Here is a 16269-nt window from a genome sequence, read left to right on the forward strand (position 1 = left end):
TGCACTCGTAAAGTCACCGCCCTCATGTCCTTAGTGTATTTGTCAACAAGTGTCTGAATGTAACAAATATATCTCTCCCTCACTTTTACCTGCACTGCCTCAAGCCCAGTTCACACTGGCAGCAAAAATACTGAGAGAAAAACACTTAAACAAAACAAATCAAAATACACACAAAAATAAGACTAGCTCTTTTTAGTATATCAAAAACATACAGCACAACCAATGTCGCTTACTGAATTACTTTTAATTCATTTACTTTTAGTTACTTTAGTAAAAGCAAGCAAATAAATAAAGTCAGCAAGCAAATAAATAAATAAAGAAACAAACAAACAAAAACAAATAAAATAAATAGATATAATAAATCAAAAAACTTTGCGAACCAATTGAAGTAGAATTTAAATTACATTGCTTATTGTGACAAGTATAATTATATATATATGAATATATAATAAATGTGTGAACATGTCATTTTTTTATAATTACACATTAATAAAATACTAGTTTTAGGCAAGAAATACATTTAAAAGTTTACTTAAAACTTCACAGAGTAATTTTTGGTTGTGCTGATTATAAAATTCAAATAAATAAATTTAATTAAATGGCAACTGAATCTCCAATTTTGGGCTTTGTTGCTCATTTTTAAAATGAATCGTTTTGTAATGTACCTAGGATCGCTGTATAATTTACAGCATTAGCTGAGAGACATTGTAATTGAAATATGCCTAAATGAATCGTATATGAATCTGAATCTAACTGAATCAGAACTGAATTTGAACTGAATCAGATTCTAATGAGAATCAAATCAAATCAAGAGCTTGTGAATAAATAAAATCCCAGTTCACATCCACACCGTGTTCCTGCTCATTTGCATAAAGCTAAACTCTACTCAAATTATTTGCATCTCCAACTTGTAAAAACGTCTGGATGCTTTGACGCTACAAATCGCTGTCAGTGTGAAGGCCGCTTCATACAAAGTCCATTCAGACTTCAGGTTCCTGCTCGTCCGGTCTAGTGTTACAAGGGGACAGTGTGGGGTGTGAAGGAAACTGGGATTTGAAGGATTGTGGGAGAACTGCTGGCTGGGATAAGGAGCTTGGGGAAGAAGAGTGGTGCAGTTGGAGGAGGGTGGGGTGTTGGGACCTCACCTCTGGGTCCTGTAATGACAGGTCGATGGTGGTGTGTGAATGCCGTTCGAGGGGAAGCGGTCTGCGAAGGCACAGGGCTGCTGAAACCAGACTTCTCTGACTTCTTTAATGTGGTAGGCGATGGCATCCCTGGCAAGAATGATTGATAAGTGCAATTTAATAACGCAAGGTCATGGAGATACAGGCTGGCGCAAAAGAGAGAGAGTGGATAGGAGGGTTGGGGTGGTTTTTTTGGGTGGGTGAGTGGATGGGGGTCAAGACAGCAGGGGAGACTGTGAGGCCCAGCGGGTGGCACAGGATACACTACATGGGGCCGAACGGTGATTCCCTTCCAGTGCAGTGCAAGTTCACGTGACTATATAGTGTACTGATGTCTTGATGCCAACAGACATGCACACTAGGCATGACTTTTCTCAAAATAAAAGTAACCGTTATGCATCTTCTGTGTAAGTTTGTGCATGTAAAAACAAATCCAATCAGACTTTCGAGGGCGAGCTTAAAGGAATATTCCGGGTTTAGTACAAGCTTATTTGATAGCATAGTATTGATCACCACTAAAATATAATTTCCAATTGTCCCTTGTTTTTAAAAATCAGGGCTACAGTGAGGCACTTATATTGGAAGTAAATGGGGCCAAATTGTAATTGTTAAGATACTCAATGTATAGAGACGTAAACAATGTGACAATATGTTAAACCCCTTAAACATAAGTAAAAATGATTGAAAGAGCTTTAGAGCTCAAATAATAAACTAGTTTTAACAGATGAATTAATGTGGGTGCATTTTTTTTTGGTTTTAATGAAAACAAGGGACAGTTGGAATTTTTCTTGTGGCAATCAACATTATGCCACAAATGCTATCAGTTGAATACAGAACCCCTAAAGAGGCATGGTAATGTGGAAAAAATATACTGATATTGTTATGCTTTTGTGTTCTCTCACAAAACCTGTGTTCCCATGAGAAACTTTGAGGTAACTCGCAAAACATTTGTGTTCTGTGAGAAGCTTTGCATTTGCTTAAAAACTTTTGCGTTCCCCCAAAAAAGTTTGCGTTCGCTCGCAAAACTTTGCCATTTTCCCAAGAAACTTTGTGTTCGCCCACAAAACTTTGCAGTTTCACAGAGAAACTTTTTATTTATTTGCAAAACTTTGCCATTTCCCCAAGAAACTGTGCTCAATCGCAAAACTTTTGTGTCCTCCCATGAAAATTGCGCTAGCTTGCAAAACTTTTGCATTCCCCAAGAAACTTTGCATTCGCTCGCAAAACTTTGCAGTTTCCCAGAGAAACTTTGTGTTCGCTCACAAAACTTTGTCGTTCCTCCAAGAAACTTTCCATTTGTTTGCAAAACTTTGTAATTTCACAGAGAAACTTTGCGTTTTTTTGCAAAACTTTGCAGTTTCCCAAAGAACCTTTGTGTTTATTCACGAAACTTTGCGTTTCCTCTCAAATCTTTTGCTTTCATCCAAGAAACTTTGCATCCGTTCCCAAAATGTTGTGTTGATGAAAATAATACAAGGTGGGAAGGCTATATTTCTATATATTGAGCGAATGCAAAGTTTTTTGAGGAAATGCAATACTTGCGAGAGAATGCAAAAACATTGTGAGTGAGCACAAAGCTTCTTTGGGGAATGCAACACTTTTGGGAGTGAATGCAATGTTTCTCAGGGGAATGCATTACTTTAGTGAAAACGCAAAAGCACTGAAATATAATTTTTCTTTTCATCACCATGTCTCCTTAGGGGCTGTGTAGTTGAGCCTTGCTCTGAACCCGTAATATTCCTTTAAAGGACTAAAAGTTTTTCAGTTGGTTCAAATTAGTGGCGATGAGTGCAAGGTTAGTTGTTAATGGTAAAAATGGTGCCTAAAAATGTGAAAACAAAACCATAAGGCCAATTTTAAAGTATCTTATGCACCTTACCCATGGGCTAGCGGGATGAAATGACGTAGCAATGAGTGAAACAGGATGTGGTGGAGAAAAAGAAAGAGAAAGCTGAACAGATATGGAGGGAAGAGGAGTTAGGGATGCAAAGCACACAGTATTCACATTCACAGTCTGCCAGGCGGCTGTGCTTTGGCAGGGGTTAATGCGAGCAACAGTTCAGATGCACAGGCTAACATGAGCTAACTGAGAATGACTGAAGTCTGTTAGTGCATGCTCAGCCACGTTAGTTCAACTCCTCCCTCTGGCATTAGTGCTCCCATACTGCCTCGCTTCACTCTACCTCTCGCTCTGGGGTAAAAATAGACAGACGTGAGGAAAACCCATGGCCGATTAGCCGCTTGAGGTTAGGAATGCAAATTGATAAGAATGAACTGCAAATAGAAGGGGCAATTAGGAGGCACTGCTGGCCCATTTGTCACCCGGTCAAAGCGTTTAGTCCATTCTTCTGCACTGGGACAGGATATAAGCGCTGGTCTTATGTCTTATTTCTCCCTGAGAGCAGTCCACTCACACCCCCACCACCCCCGGAGGAACAAGTTCATCCAGACGCTAGCAAATGACTTTAACCAGTGCAATTCAATCATGTGTGGCTAAAGCTGTATTAATGGTTTTAGCCGGCGGCCCTCACTCTCCTCGCTCTGTCCACACATCTCATTCTGATTACAAGCAGCACTGGTGTGTGGGATGCCCCCCACAGCCTCCGATCTTACACGGAGGCCACTGCACTTATTATGAGCCAATTATAGTTAAATGAGTCTATTTAGAGAGATTTTACATCAAATATACTGTTTATACAGTGTATTTGATGGTGCACAGAAGTAGACTAAAAGTTTTAAACTTACGGCATTTCAGTCCAGAATTATGAAATTGCAAATGTTCAAATGTTTATTAATCAGTTTAAAATTTTATACGGATCCACTTGCCAGTGCCCACCAAATGTACACTTTCTCAATGAGAAATATATTTAAAATATTATAATATTTATAATATATAAAAAATAAATACAAATTTGAAGGTTAAAAAAAATGAGATTGGAGGGACAGACACGCCAAATATTATTTAAAATTATTATTATTAATATTAATACTATTGATATTATTTATTATATTCTGTTCTGCATTATTATTTTAAGATTTTGAAATATTGCAACACAGAATATCCTTAATATTAATGTTAATTTTATTAATAAAATATTTTGTGCCATTTTTCCATTGAAAATAATAATTATTTATATATAATAATTAATTATGATTAAATTATTATTATCATTAAATATTAAACATTAAAATATTACTGCATAGAACTTCCTAAATAAAACAATATCAATGTTAATATTAATACATAATAATGTTTGAGTGCCTTTCCCATTAATATTACAAACAAAACATTTATAATAATATTAAATTGAATAATAATAATAATAATTATAATAATAACCACACACAGCTCAAGGTGTTCCACTATCAACAAGATATATTGCAGTTATCTGCTTTATATCTAACTTGTTTTTAGATATGGGGAGGTAAAATGCGCAGGTGAATGTGTTTTGGTGCATTTCTGTGTGCATGTGAGTGATTAGAAGTCATCCTTGGTTTCTCCAGCCCTCGCAGACTCCTTCCCCTTTCAGGCGCAAGAAAGAGAGAGAAAACAAGATGGAAAGAAAGAAAGCATCTCTTCCCAGGATCAATGACCATTAGAGATAGGATTTGATATTTAAAAGGGTCACTTCAGGTCACGGAAAGGTCAATGAAGAGGTCAATGAAACCAGGAGGAGATGGTTGCTACTTCAATACAAATATGATGAAAGATTTTAAAGAAGAAGCCATCAAGCACATTTAGCACAGCTTACCAATATTTTCCAGTCTTCATTCATCACACACACACACACACACCGAGTGCAAAAATTCCCCATTCAGCTGTTCTCATTTTCTCCTCACACTCACAAGTTCAGCACAGAATGCTTCAGAAGATCAATTTCAATGAGTACGCTGACAGCGGTGGAAGACAGAGCGGAGTGGAAACATACAGTGTCATTGGGACGGACTCATCAGATGAATGTGGAGCCCAGAGTAACCCAAACTCTACTCACCCGAGACCATGACATAGATGAGAGAGAGTCGATGACAGAATAAACAGACAGAAAGTAGTGGAAAAGCGAAGGGAACGAAGGATAATAGGATGAGAAGACAAACATGGGGTTAAGTCACACACATACACTCACTCACTGTCAAAGGCTGCTGTAAAGCATCAAAAGAACATTAGCTATCGCTAATCCTTCTTAAGTACATCAACACTTTAGACATTAACTTATCAATATTCTACTTTATCTAAAGTCACACTGATTGCCTGTCTAGTTAAGGCGAATCATTCAAGTTTAACACCAAATTCGGCTTCATTAGCAGTTAGCTTGTCAAGCGAGAATTCTACTTTTAACGCTAATTTGGACTTTTTGATATTTTTGCTTATCTGAAGTCACTTTCATTGCCTGTCCATCATTTTGCATGTTCAGAGGGTAGTTAAAGTCAATCGATTAAGTTTAACACCAAATTAAATTTTATTAGCAGTTAGCTTGTCGCGCAAGAATGCTACAGTATTCTGTTAGCGTTAATTTTGATTTATCAATATTTTAGGTACCGCTAATCTGAAATTGCTTTGGTTGCCCGTCCATCATATTTTCATGTTCACAGGGCAGTTGAAACCAATTGTTCAAGTTCAATTCAAATTCAACATCATTAGCAGTTAGCTTGTCGCTATTTCGTTAGCGTTCATTTTGACTTACTGATATTTTAGTTAATCTGAAGTCACTTTGATTGCCTGTCCATCATTAGCACTTAGCCTGTCGCTAAATTCTCGTTCATTATCGATTAGTATGTTGTCAGAATGCTATTTTGTTAACGTTTGTTTTAATTAATCTCAGATGAATTAATCTCCATCTTTCATACGTTTCAACAGTTGTAGGGCGGAGGTTTGGAGAAAGTGTCTTAATTCATGTGGTTTTGTGGATGTACGAGAACGATTAACATCATTATTAAACAATTATTTTAAAATTTGAGAATAAATCATTTTAATTCAATTATGATATGATAATTTGCAACATCCAGCCCCAGATAGCTAGTTTGTTGCTGGTCTAAGGTGGTCTACCAAACCTATCTAGCCTGACCAACATGTTCTACCAGGTCAAAATGAGGTCCATCAGCCAATGGTCCATCTGGACCAACTAATGACCACGTTTGGACCAGCTAGACACCATATAGGAAGCTGCGTTCTTCGATTGAGCTCTGGGTGTGGTATGAGGGGGGGCATTTTGGTGCCTGTAGAGCCGGGAAGTCCAAAGAGAAAACAGAATGAAACCTGTGGGCTGGCGGACAGTTGGCTTTAATTGTGTGTGTGCAAGTGTCTGTGTTTGTTGTGGACGGGGTCTGATGTCTCGGAGTGAGTAATGAACACTTGAAAAGGTTCTGTCAGTTGGAATCAAAGCCCGGCCATAGTCAGCACTTTCCCTTCCGAGGCTTTATTACACGCTGGGTACCGGTCCTGGCCCGATTCTCCTCTTCTCTCCCTTCCTCCTTCCTCAAGTCTGACAAATTGACGGAACCCAGACGGGCGAGGAGGCAATTCTGTATTGAGTACGTCTCTCTGCTGCTCTCCATCGCTCTCGTCCTGTAGCTCTCCCTCTGTCCCCTTCAGCATATCAATCAGCACTGGCCCGGCTGAAGCTGGCAGTGAATCTACCCAAACTGGTCTCGACACACACTTACTACAATTTACAGGTGGACTATTAATTATTCAAATTATTCTTTCATAATATGAACTTCATAAATGTTACATTATATATATATATATATATATATATATATATATATATATATATATATATATATATATATATATATATTAACTATAGTGAAAAATTGTAATTATATATATTTAATTATACATTTTTTATTACTAATTTTTTATATTTTTTTATCACTTAATTAAGACTTTTAATGACTTTTTGATGTTAAATAATAGTTTATTATAGTTCATTCAAAATATTTATTAAAGTGATGTTAGATTTTTAAAAATAAATAAATAAAAATATGAATTTTAGAATGGCTTGTAAATGTTTATTTTTCGAGTAGGTGGTGAGAGGTCATAGGAGTGTGACTGTGGTTCTCTATCTGTGCTGACACTCGGTTACTTGTGGCAAGCAGAATGATGGGTAGACGTCACCCCGGAGCCCCTACAGCGTTCCTATCACCTGACACCCACTACCTGAGCCATGACAAGCACGCTGCTGCCGCAGACATACTTTCAAAAGGCTGGCTAATTTTAAACACATAGCGAAGGTCTCTGCTATCAAATAAAGATAGGAGCAGCCCACACACACACATATATAAATACAAACACACATCCAACATTCATGGAAAGGGACACAAATCAAACAGATGGCAGGCATAACAAGAGCTTGAGATGTCACAGTTGTTTTGTCGTTCAACACCACGGCTGAAAAATGGATGAAAGTCGCTGATTGGACAAGAAATGTGATCCTGTCATGGGCCAGCAAGTGATCGGGAGGTCAAATAGCACCCACTTTCTCTCTCACCCTCTTAGTTTACTCACACATTCCCTCTCACATTCGAGCAAACACACACTGGAACAGACTCTCACTTGCTTGGTGACGATGCAACTATGAAAAGCACTTAATAATGAGACACAGCTCTAAATCAATAGCTCCCCTCCGTATTCCTTATTTGTATTGCCTTTTTCCACCTTTAAATTTAGTAGGGATGTGCCAGAAATGTGGACTAGTCAACTAATCATCCAATAACCAAGTATTTGGTTAGTGAGCTAAAATAAGTGAGTTAATCTAGAATCTTTTTCTTTTATTTTGTAGCTTTAATATACAGTGCAAGTGATTTAAAGTGGATGAATTTCGAGGTTACTTATTTATTTTTATAAAAATAAATATATAAAAAGTTAAAATAATATAAAATAAATGAAATTATATATGTATAAAATACAAAATAATATTTTAAATATTATAAATATATATAATTATACTATATATATATATATATATATATATATATATATATATATATATATAAAATATATATATATTCATAAATATGATACAAAAAATGTAAAATATAAAATAAATTATTTATACAAAAACAAATATATATACACACATACACACACACACACAAAATATTTTTGTATATAAAAAATTTAATTAATGAATTAAAATAAATTATAAGAATTAAATACATAATATTTAACAAGAATACGTATATATTCAAATATATAAACAATATAAAATAATATAATATATATATATAATTATAAATAATTATAAGTAATTTTACAATTTACAATACATAAAATAAATAGAAATGATATCAAATTAATATCAATTTAATATACACACATACGCAAAATATTTAAAAAATATTTATATATTTTAAAAATGTAAATTAATTTAAATAAATTATAAGGATTAAATATGTAATATATCAATAAGAATACACACACACACACACACACACACACACACACACATATATATATATAAATATATATATAACAAATCTAATTAATAAATTTTACCTAAATGTTTACAAAATACATAAAATAAAAAAAATAAAAATGATATAATATATAGCTACAATTATACAGGACTTCCGTTCAAATAGAAAATACTTACTTTTGCACATCCCTAATATAATTATCACAATTTTTCCAAACATTGCAACCTCAAAAACACAAAGACACACCACTTTAACGCAAACATTTCCAGATGCATCGTTTATGGATATGGATGATGTCATGCACACATACAAATCATAGGGATATCATGGGACAGGGGGTGCATGTCATTTTAAGGGGGACAAAATCATTCTCCAGGTTCTGTTCCTTTTGTGGGGGGAAAGCAGGTGGGGGGGAAGAAAATTGTCTGAAGAAAACAACAACAACAAAAATAAAGTACGAAACAACAACGACGACGACAAAACTAGATGGCACAATGGACGAGCTCCTTTTTTTGGGTGGAGAGGGAAGGTGAGGTGTGGAAGGGTGACAACATTGATGTAGTTTTACCTTGTCTTGAGATGAACGAACTAGCTAGCGAGCCACGCAGTTTATATCCAGCTTTGAAAGACAAGGAAGGAGGAGAAAGAAACAAGGAGGGACAAAAGAACAAAAAAGGCAGGGTGAATAAGAGGTGTAGAAGCAAATGTGCAATAACTCAGCAGTTCAACCATTCATGCCAGATATGATGCGTCCAGAACCTGCCGGACAGCCACACGCTCAAATTACACACACACACACACACACACACACGCGACATCTTAGGGTTTTCTTTTTTGGATGGTCCTCACTTCCGTCACTCTCTGACTGTATTCTTCTGTAGGTCTGTAACTGAAACCACACGTCTGTTGTTATCAACGGACAAAGGATCTGGGGATATTCCCATTATGATGTCAAAAAGTGAGGCGGGATTACAGGACAGAAATCAGATGATGTATTGGGAGAATAAACACTAATGATAAAAAAAAAAAAAATGTATTTCATAATTAAGTTAATAAAATATCTAAAATAATGAACTATATATATAATATTATATATTATTATATATATAATATTTTAAGTATTATTTTGTATTTTATACATATAGAATTTTATTTATTTTATATAATTAAAATTTAAATTTATGTATGTATATATATATATATATATATATATATATATATATATATATATATGTATGTATATATATATATATATATATATATATATATATATATATATATATATATATATATATATATATATATATTCATTCTATTATAGAATAGAAATACAGTAATATAAGTTAAAGAAAAAAGATTGAAATACTGACAATTAAAAACTCGAACTCAAGTAATTTTATGACATTTGTTTATGAACATTACATTTAGGTTGTTACTAAAAAACTTTGACAAAACTTGTAGTCTGAACTGAATTATGGATGAATGACTGTTATAAACTATTGTATATGACAGAAACAGTCAAAAAGAAGTTTTATGAAATATAAAAAAATTCAATACAACATTACATTCAAATATGAAATATAATATTAATGTAAAATAATAATGTATGATATTATATAAAATAATACATTAAATAATATTTAATAATAATGTATATTATTTATATAAATACTAGTGCTGTCAAACGATTAATCGCATCCAAAATAAAAGTTTTTGTTTACATTATTTATGTACGTGTACTGTGTATATTTATTATATACACACATACAGTATATATTTTGAAAATATTTACATGTTTATACATTTATATATTCATATTCTTATATTTTATATTATATATAAATATATTTAATATAAAGACATAACATATTTTTCTAAAATATATACATGCATGTGTTTGTATTTATATATACATAATAAATACACACAGTATACACACATAAATTTTTATTTTGGATGCGATTAATCACGATTAGTCGTTTGACAGCACTAATTATTCTATAGTACAGCATAATAATATTACATAAAAATTTTCCAATATTTAAATATTCGATTTTTAACTATATTTATCATGTTAAAATCCATTTAAAAGTTTGAAATTTCACATATTTCCTCTAAAAATCTGTGTGGAAAGTGTAAAAACTGAGTCCTCGATTTGAATCCGTCTAACAAACCTTTTCTGACTCTCTTAAAATGGTACTAAATACCTGTTGGAACTTATCAAAAGTACTAAAAGAATCATTAAACGGATCATTAATGAACTAGAACCTTTAAGTGGAACTGGAGTCTAAATGATTCCCTGCTGGAGCTCTGTCCTGATCTGGCAGTAATACGCAACGCATGTTTCCTCTCTATCTCTGTCCACTATGCGGCGTCTATTTCTAACATCGAGGGCATGCGAGGCTTGATTGAAGACGCTTCGGAACGGGACAGATTTACAGTCCTCTGTGCTCTGTGGCAATGCGGTGAGGTTCACAGGACACACGTACACACTCCAGGATGATTCAGCACTCAAACCCACACACATATAGGACCCTTAGTACATTGTTAGCATCATTAGTAGACACATGGATGTGAAGTTAAATGAGTCTGTATCTACAAGCCATCTACAGTTAACGTCAAAGATGGACTGAGGGGGGCAGACGGCGGAAATCTTTCAGAAAGAAAAACAAATGAGGTGCCTTTTGAGTTAGAGGGTGCCATCTCCGAAATGTCATACCCGGAGAGACGGATCAGAGATGCTGAAACCCCCCAAAAAAACAGAAGAAGAAGAAACAGAAATAATCCCCACACAGCTGTTGCCGTCCCACAACCAGCGCACAGCACAGGATGCACAAACACACACACACACAGCAGATCGGATCACTCGCTCTCCACCCGCAACCCCACAGTGTGTAAGAGTGTTAATATGTGTGTGTGTGTGAGCGCTGGGGGAGGCTGGCTTTCAGGGTGGACGGTTACCTGGCTCTACTTCATGCCAGCTGCTGGCTTGGCTGCCGCTTCCAGGCGAGCGTCCCTGACCTGGGTAGTAGGACTCCTCTCCTGGGCTGTCCACCTCATCCTCCATGCATTTGATACGCTTTGCAGAACTGTACGACAAAAGACATATAGAAAGAGGGTGGATGCATTTCATTCAGCAAATGTATGTTTTTTTTTTCTCCTAGCATGCTTTGTTTGGCCAATGTGATCATTCAGATTGAGATAAATGCTATAGGCAGCATTAAAGTGCATTCAGAAAGCATTTAATGTCTTAATGTGATGTGTTTTAGGGACGAGGCTTGATTTTACTGGATAATAAAAAATGTGCTATGATATAATTTCTTAATATTGATTTTTCCCATCAACGCTATGGAGGACAAAGTGTGACATTAAAAACTACTATCTATATATATATATATATATATTTGCCATACTAAAAAAAACATGTATTTTATTAAAAAGATCTTTTAACTTTTTACAAATTAAATAATAAAATATATGAAAATAAACTAAATATGAGCTACATGTAAAAATAGAAAATACACAAATTCTCCCATACTAAAAACACATTTATTATTATTTAAAAAAATCTATATATATTTTTAAATGTTTTAATGAATAAATCATAAAATATGAAAATAAATGTCAATAAATACTATCTATAAATAAAAATATAAATACAAAATACAGTATAAAAAATCTAAATATATCGACAAAATGTTTAATTTTAAAAATGAATTCATTAATTTACTTTACATTTTGTGATATGTATTTATTGCAATATTTCATGAAATGTGTGTATATGTTTATGTATTTTAGATAGATAGATAGATAGATAGATAGATAGATAGATAGATAGATAGATAGATAGATTTATTAACAGCTCTCAAAATTAAATAAATCCATAAAATCAATCAATAAATAACTAATTAACTGGACTTAATATAAATATCATATACAATAAGTTTGATACAAATTAATATGTAATGAATTACTTATTTACTTATCTTTGTCAGTGGAAAAGTTATCTCAGAGGAGAAGAAAGTTCTTATATTTCGGTACAAAATTATTAAAAACTTATTTTTAGGATAATTAAAGACATTTTAACAAGTTAAATAGTAAAATTTGATTTTCATATACAATTATATGAATACAAATATATGTTGATTAACTATACAACATATTTATTCAAGTCAAAAAGGTGGACAGCAAAGACGTGTGCAGGCTTATTCAAACACACACACACACACTGAAGAAGTTAGGAGTCATTGGAGGCTGGCGGTTGTGTGTGTGAGTTATCTGCTGTAAGCTGAGCTCTGACATTTATTTGTTAATGTAAGGCCTACTGGTGTTTTTCACTCATAATCGCTTAATTAGTTTCTAGCATGCAGCCACACACAGGGTCCTTATTCCAGATGTTTGCTTTGGCAGGCCTGGCTGAAGAGGCCACTGAAGCATGTGGGCAGACGCACACATGTACACACACACACACAGATGTATTTGACTGCACACACATGGGCTCCAAAGCTAGAAAGCTAGCGCTCTAAACTACATTTTTGTGCATCAAAAGCACCTATGATGTCCAAAAATACTCTAACGAGCACATTCTGCCATATTCAACAAATCTGTTTAACAGAAATGGCTAAAATGAACATACACATGATGATTGTTGTATTTTTAAATGTACATGTTAAATATTAGCACAACTGTTTATGTACGTTTGTATGCGTGTGGATTTTAGGTATGCTGCGTTCTGTAAAAGTGACAGCGAAATTTGGCCCATCAGTAAAATCACAGTGACCATTTATATGTTGCATTTCAGCTGTGCATACACACACACACACATACAAGCATCTGTCCACACACACGGGGCGCCACGTAGTGCGGTTTTACATCGGGGAGCAGTATGTGTGTGCGACTGGCCTGTAGGCTGAGCGGGTGGCGGAGGGAGAAGGTTCCAGGTGGACACACATATGCTGGAAGCTTGTGTAGCTCAGACTCCTGCAGCCTCTTCGAACGCTCAGCCAACACATCAATCTCTGCCTCGGCTGATTAATTAAGACTCAGAGTGAAGGAGAGAGAGAGTGCGTCCGTGTGTGTCTTTCTAGTGCATACCTGCTAGAAGAAGTGCTGGGTAGGGGGCGCCTCATGGCCCCAGGGCTCATACTGTAGTAGGAAGAGCTGTCCAAGTCTGCCAACGAAAAGTTGGGCCCCGTCCCTGCTGCGATGGGGGCTGCCACACACACAAAAGAGAACAAATATCAATACCTGAGAACAAACACTGTCTTCAGCATCACATTTTGAAGCAATTCATCTTCATTTCCATGGCTGAAGTACAAGTAAAGTTTGACTTGGTTCACTTGACCGCCATTTTGGCTGTGTAACAAGCTCACTTTTTAATTTGACAACAGCAATAAAATCTGACAACTGTATCATAAACATTGCTGACATTTTCATGTTAGTGCAGCTAAAAAAAAGAATGATAAATAAAAAGATAAAACAACAGAACGACAGATAGACAGATAGACAGATAGACAGATAGATAGATAGATAGATAGATAGATAGATAGATAGATAGATAGAATAAATACGCTAAAATAAGCTAATCTTCTGTACAATTCTTCTTCCTGTCATTCAAATTCTACTTCCTGTTGGGTGTGTCCAATTCAGTTTAATTCAAACTTTTTATTTTTTCAACAAAAGAAAAAATTAAATCGACTGACATTTGCTTATCATACTGAAACACTTGTGCTGGTTACAAAACTTTCCTCCCTGAGCGAGTCGCTTCAAGCTGCAAATCCCCCCATGCCCCTTTCTGTAGGTCATCGGTGAGCAGTGCTCTATCAAACGCCTTTGTCATACAGTACATAAAGCCGTGATGCCTCTTTATATTCATGGTGACTGAGACCACTATTTTTTGATGAGGACAGCACGAATGTGTAAGAGAGCAGCCCTGGTCCTGCATACCTAATAGGCCGGGCCCAAGCGGAGAGAGAGAGATGTATGTATGTATGTGGGGGGGACGGCAGCGTGGAAGACTATGATAGACACGGTAATGGGCTGCCTAATTAACATTGGAAGAGGACACGGCTAAAGGGGCAAGTTGGACCAAGGGAGGGAGAGAGAGCCAGTGCACTAGCCAACGGCTAAAAGTTGGACACATAGGTAGTGAGAAAGGAAGTGCTATAATTTCTGAGTCATCTCTTTATGTTAACTTTTTTTTTGGAGGGGGGGTGGGCGGTCCTTCGCTCTAATAGAAGTGGCAGCGCGGGTTATTTATGACCAGCAGTAAAGCCGGCTGCATTTGCATGCCTAATAGTAGGATGTGAAGTAATTTGTGTGAGAGCTAACCTGGGCACCGGGCTGCAGTAACTCAGCCGGCCCTCGACGCGCACACACATACACACAAACGCGCCCTCGCGCCATGAGCGGCCGGCCCTGCTGCTGCAGTTTGGGTAGAAAAATGACCACACTGCAGTCTGTCTGACTGGAATGGAAATCAATCATAAAGGTAATCCGCAGTCTCTACCTCTTAAAGGCTTTATCAAGTGCTTTCGCTTGGAGGATTCCAAATGAAGCTTGTGGCTATCAGGCCGGCATTGATCTCTCTCTCTCTCTTCTCTCCTTCCCCTTCTGTTCTCTCTCTCTCTGATCTTTACTGCTTTACCTTTTAAGTTGCTGGGCGCAAAGTACATTAGCAAAATGTTTCAATCTATTCTATTTACTTATTGCAGAGGAATGGCAGTACAGCCAGTGGATTTACTTAGCTGTGCATCTGGGACAAAAAATGGGCTACACAAGTTAGCTAAACCTGACAAAAGTGGTTATTTTTTTAATTAATTAGTTGACTGCAAAATAAATCCAACTAAAAATAGACAAAAACTACATTCAATTTTTAAAAATGTATATCTCCAATATTGACCGATAACTGATGTGGTACCGCTATATCGTCCATTGCTACGATTTAACCCTCTGGGGTCAAAGTCTGCACTGGTGCATTTTTTCACTTTCTTTTCTTGATTTTTTCTCTGTCATATATAGTAAGTTTTGTAGAGAGCAAGGTAAAAGTATTGTAAAAGAGAACGAGGCAAACAGGTTTCAGACTGGAAGCCAGCAAGTTACGGGAAGTTGTTGTTGGACAGCAAAGTGACCGAGTCTACTGGATGTGTTGGAGGTTTTTTGTTGTAGTCTCTTGTCTCAAGGGTTGACAATCCCTCTCAACATACACACACATAGACATACTCCTCCCCTCCACCCAAACACTGGCCGCTAAAGCATCTACAAAAGCTGGGGAGGCTATTCATTTGAAAAGAGCAGGGGGAGGAGGAAGAGAAAGAGAGAGGAGAAAAAAAATTGGCTTTTGTTCAGGCCGGATTTTCAAATTGAAGCATTTGACAACAAAGGCAGCAGCAATCAACTTCAAAACCCTGGACGTCTGTTCACCCCGTCTTCCCCCCGCCTTACTCCTCATCGCTTTATTGAGCGAGAGGACCGTGGTGTGATGGGATCTCATCTATAGCTGGTCTGAAGTTGAGCTTTGACTCGTTGGGGTTTTCTGCTGGATCAGCTCCTGTGTGGATATAGACCCACAGGATAGGTCCAGAGTTCTGAGTCTGGAGAAGAGGGTTCGCATGGGGCTAGACCTTACACCTTCACTGTGTAGTTTCCCATCAAGCCAAATGAGAAG

General features: G+C 36.1%; 1 protein-coding gene across 2 annotated transcripts in view; it reads right to left on the reverse strand.

The window, feature by feature from the left end:
* The window catches only part of LOC306867568 (nuclear factor 1 A-type-like), a 131985-nt gene that overhangs the window by 26786 nt on the left and 88930 nt on the right, over positions 1 to 16269 (reverse strand). Inside the window, exons 5-7 of one of the 2 annotated variants that reach the window (XM_079413309.1) lie at positions 13698 to 13815; positions 11565 to 11692; positions 9172 to 9222 (exon numbers count right to left, since the gene is read on the reverse strand). In XM_079413309.1, coding sequence (XP_079269435.1) covers positions 9172 to 9222; positions 11565 to 11692; positions 13698 to 13815 — 297 coding nt within the window. The remainder of the gene's footprint in view (positions 1 to 9171; positions 9223 to 11564; positions 11693 to 13697; positions 13816 to 16269) is intronic. The other variant, XM_079413310.1, reaches the window with a different exon arrangement.

This window comes from Barbus barbus, assembly GCF_936440315.1.
Source record: "Barbus barbus genome assembly, chromosome: 49".
Classification (NCBI taxonomy): Eukaryota; Metazoa; Chordata; class Actinopteri; order Cypriniformes; family Cyprinidae; genus Barbus; species Barbus barbus.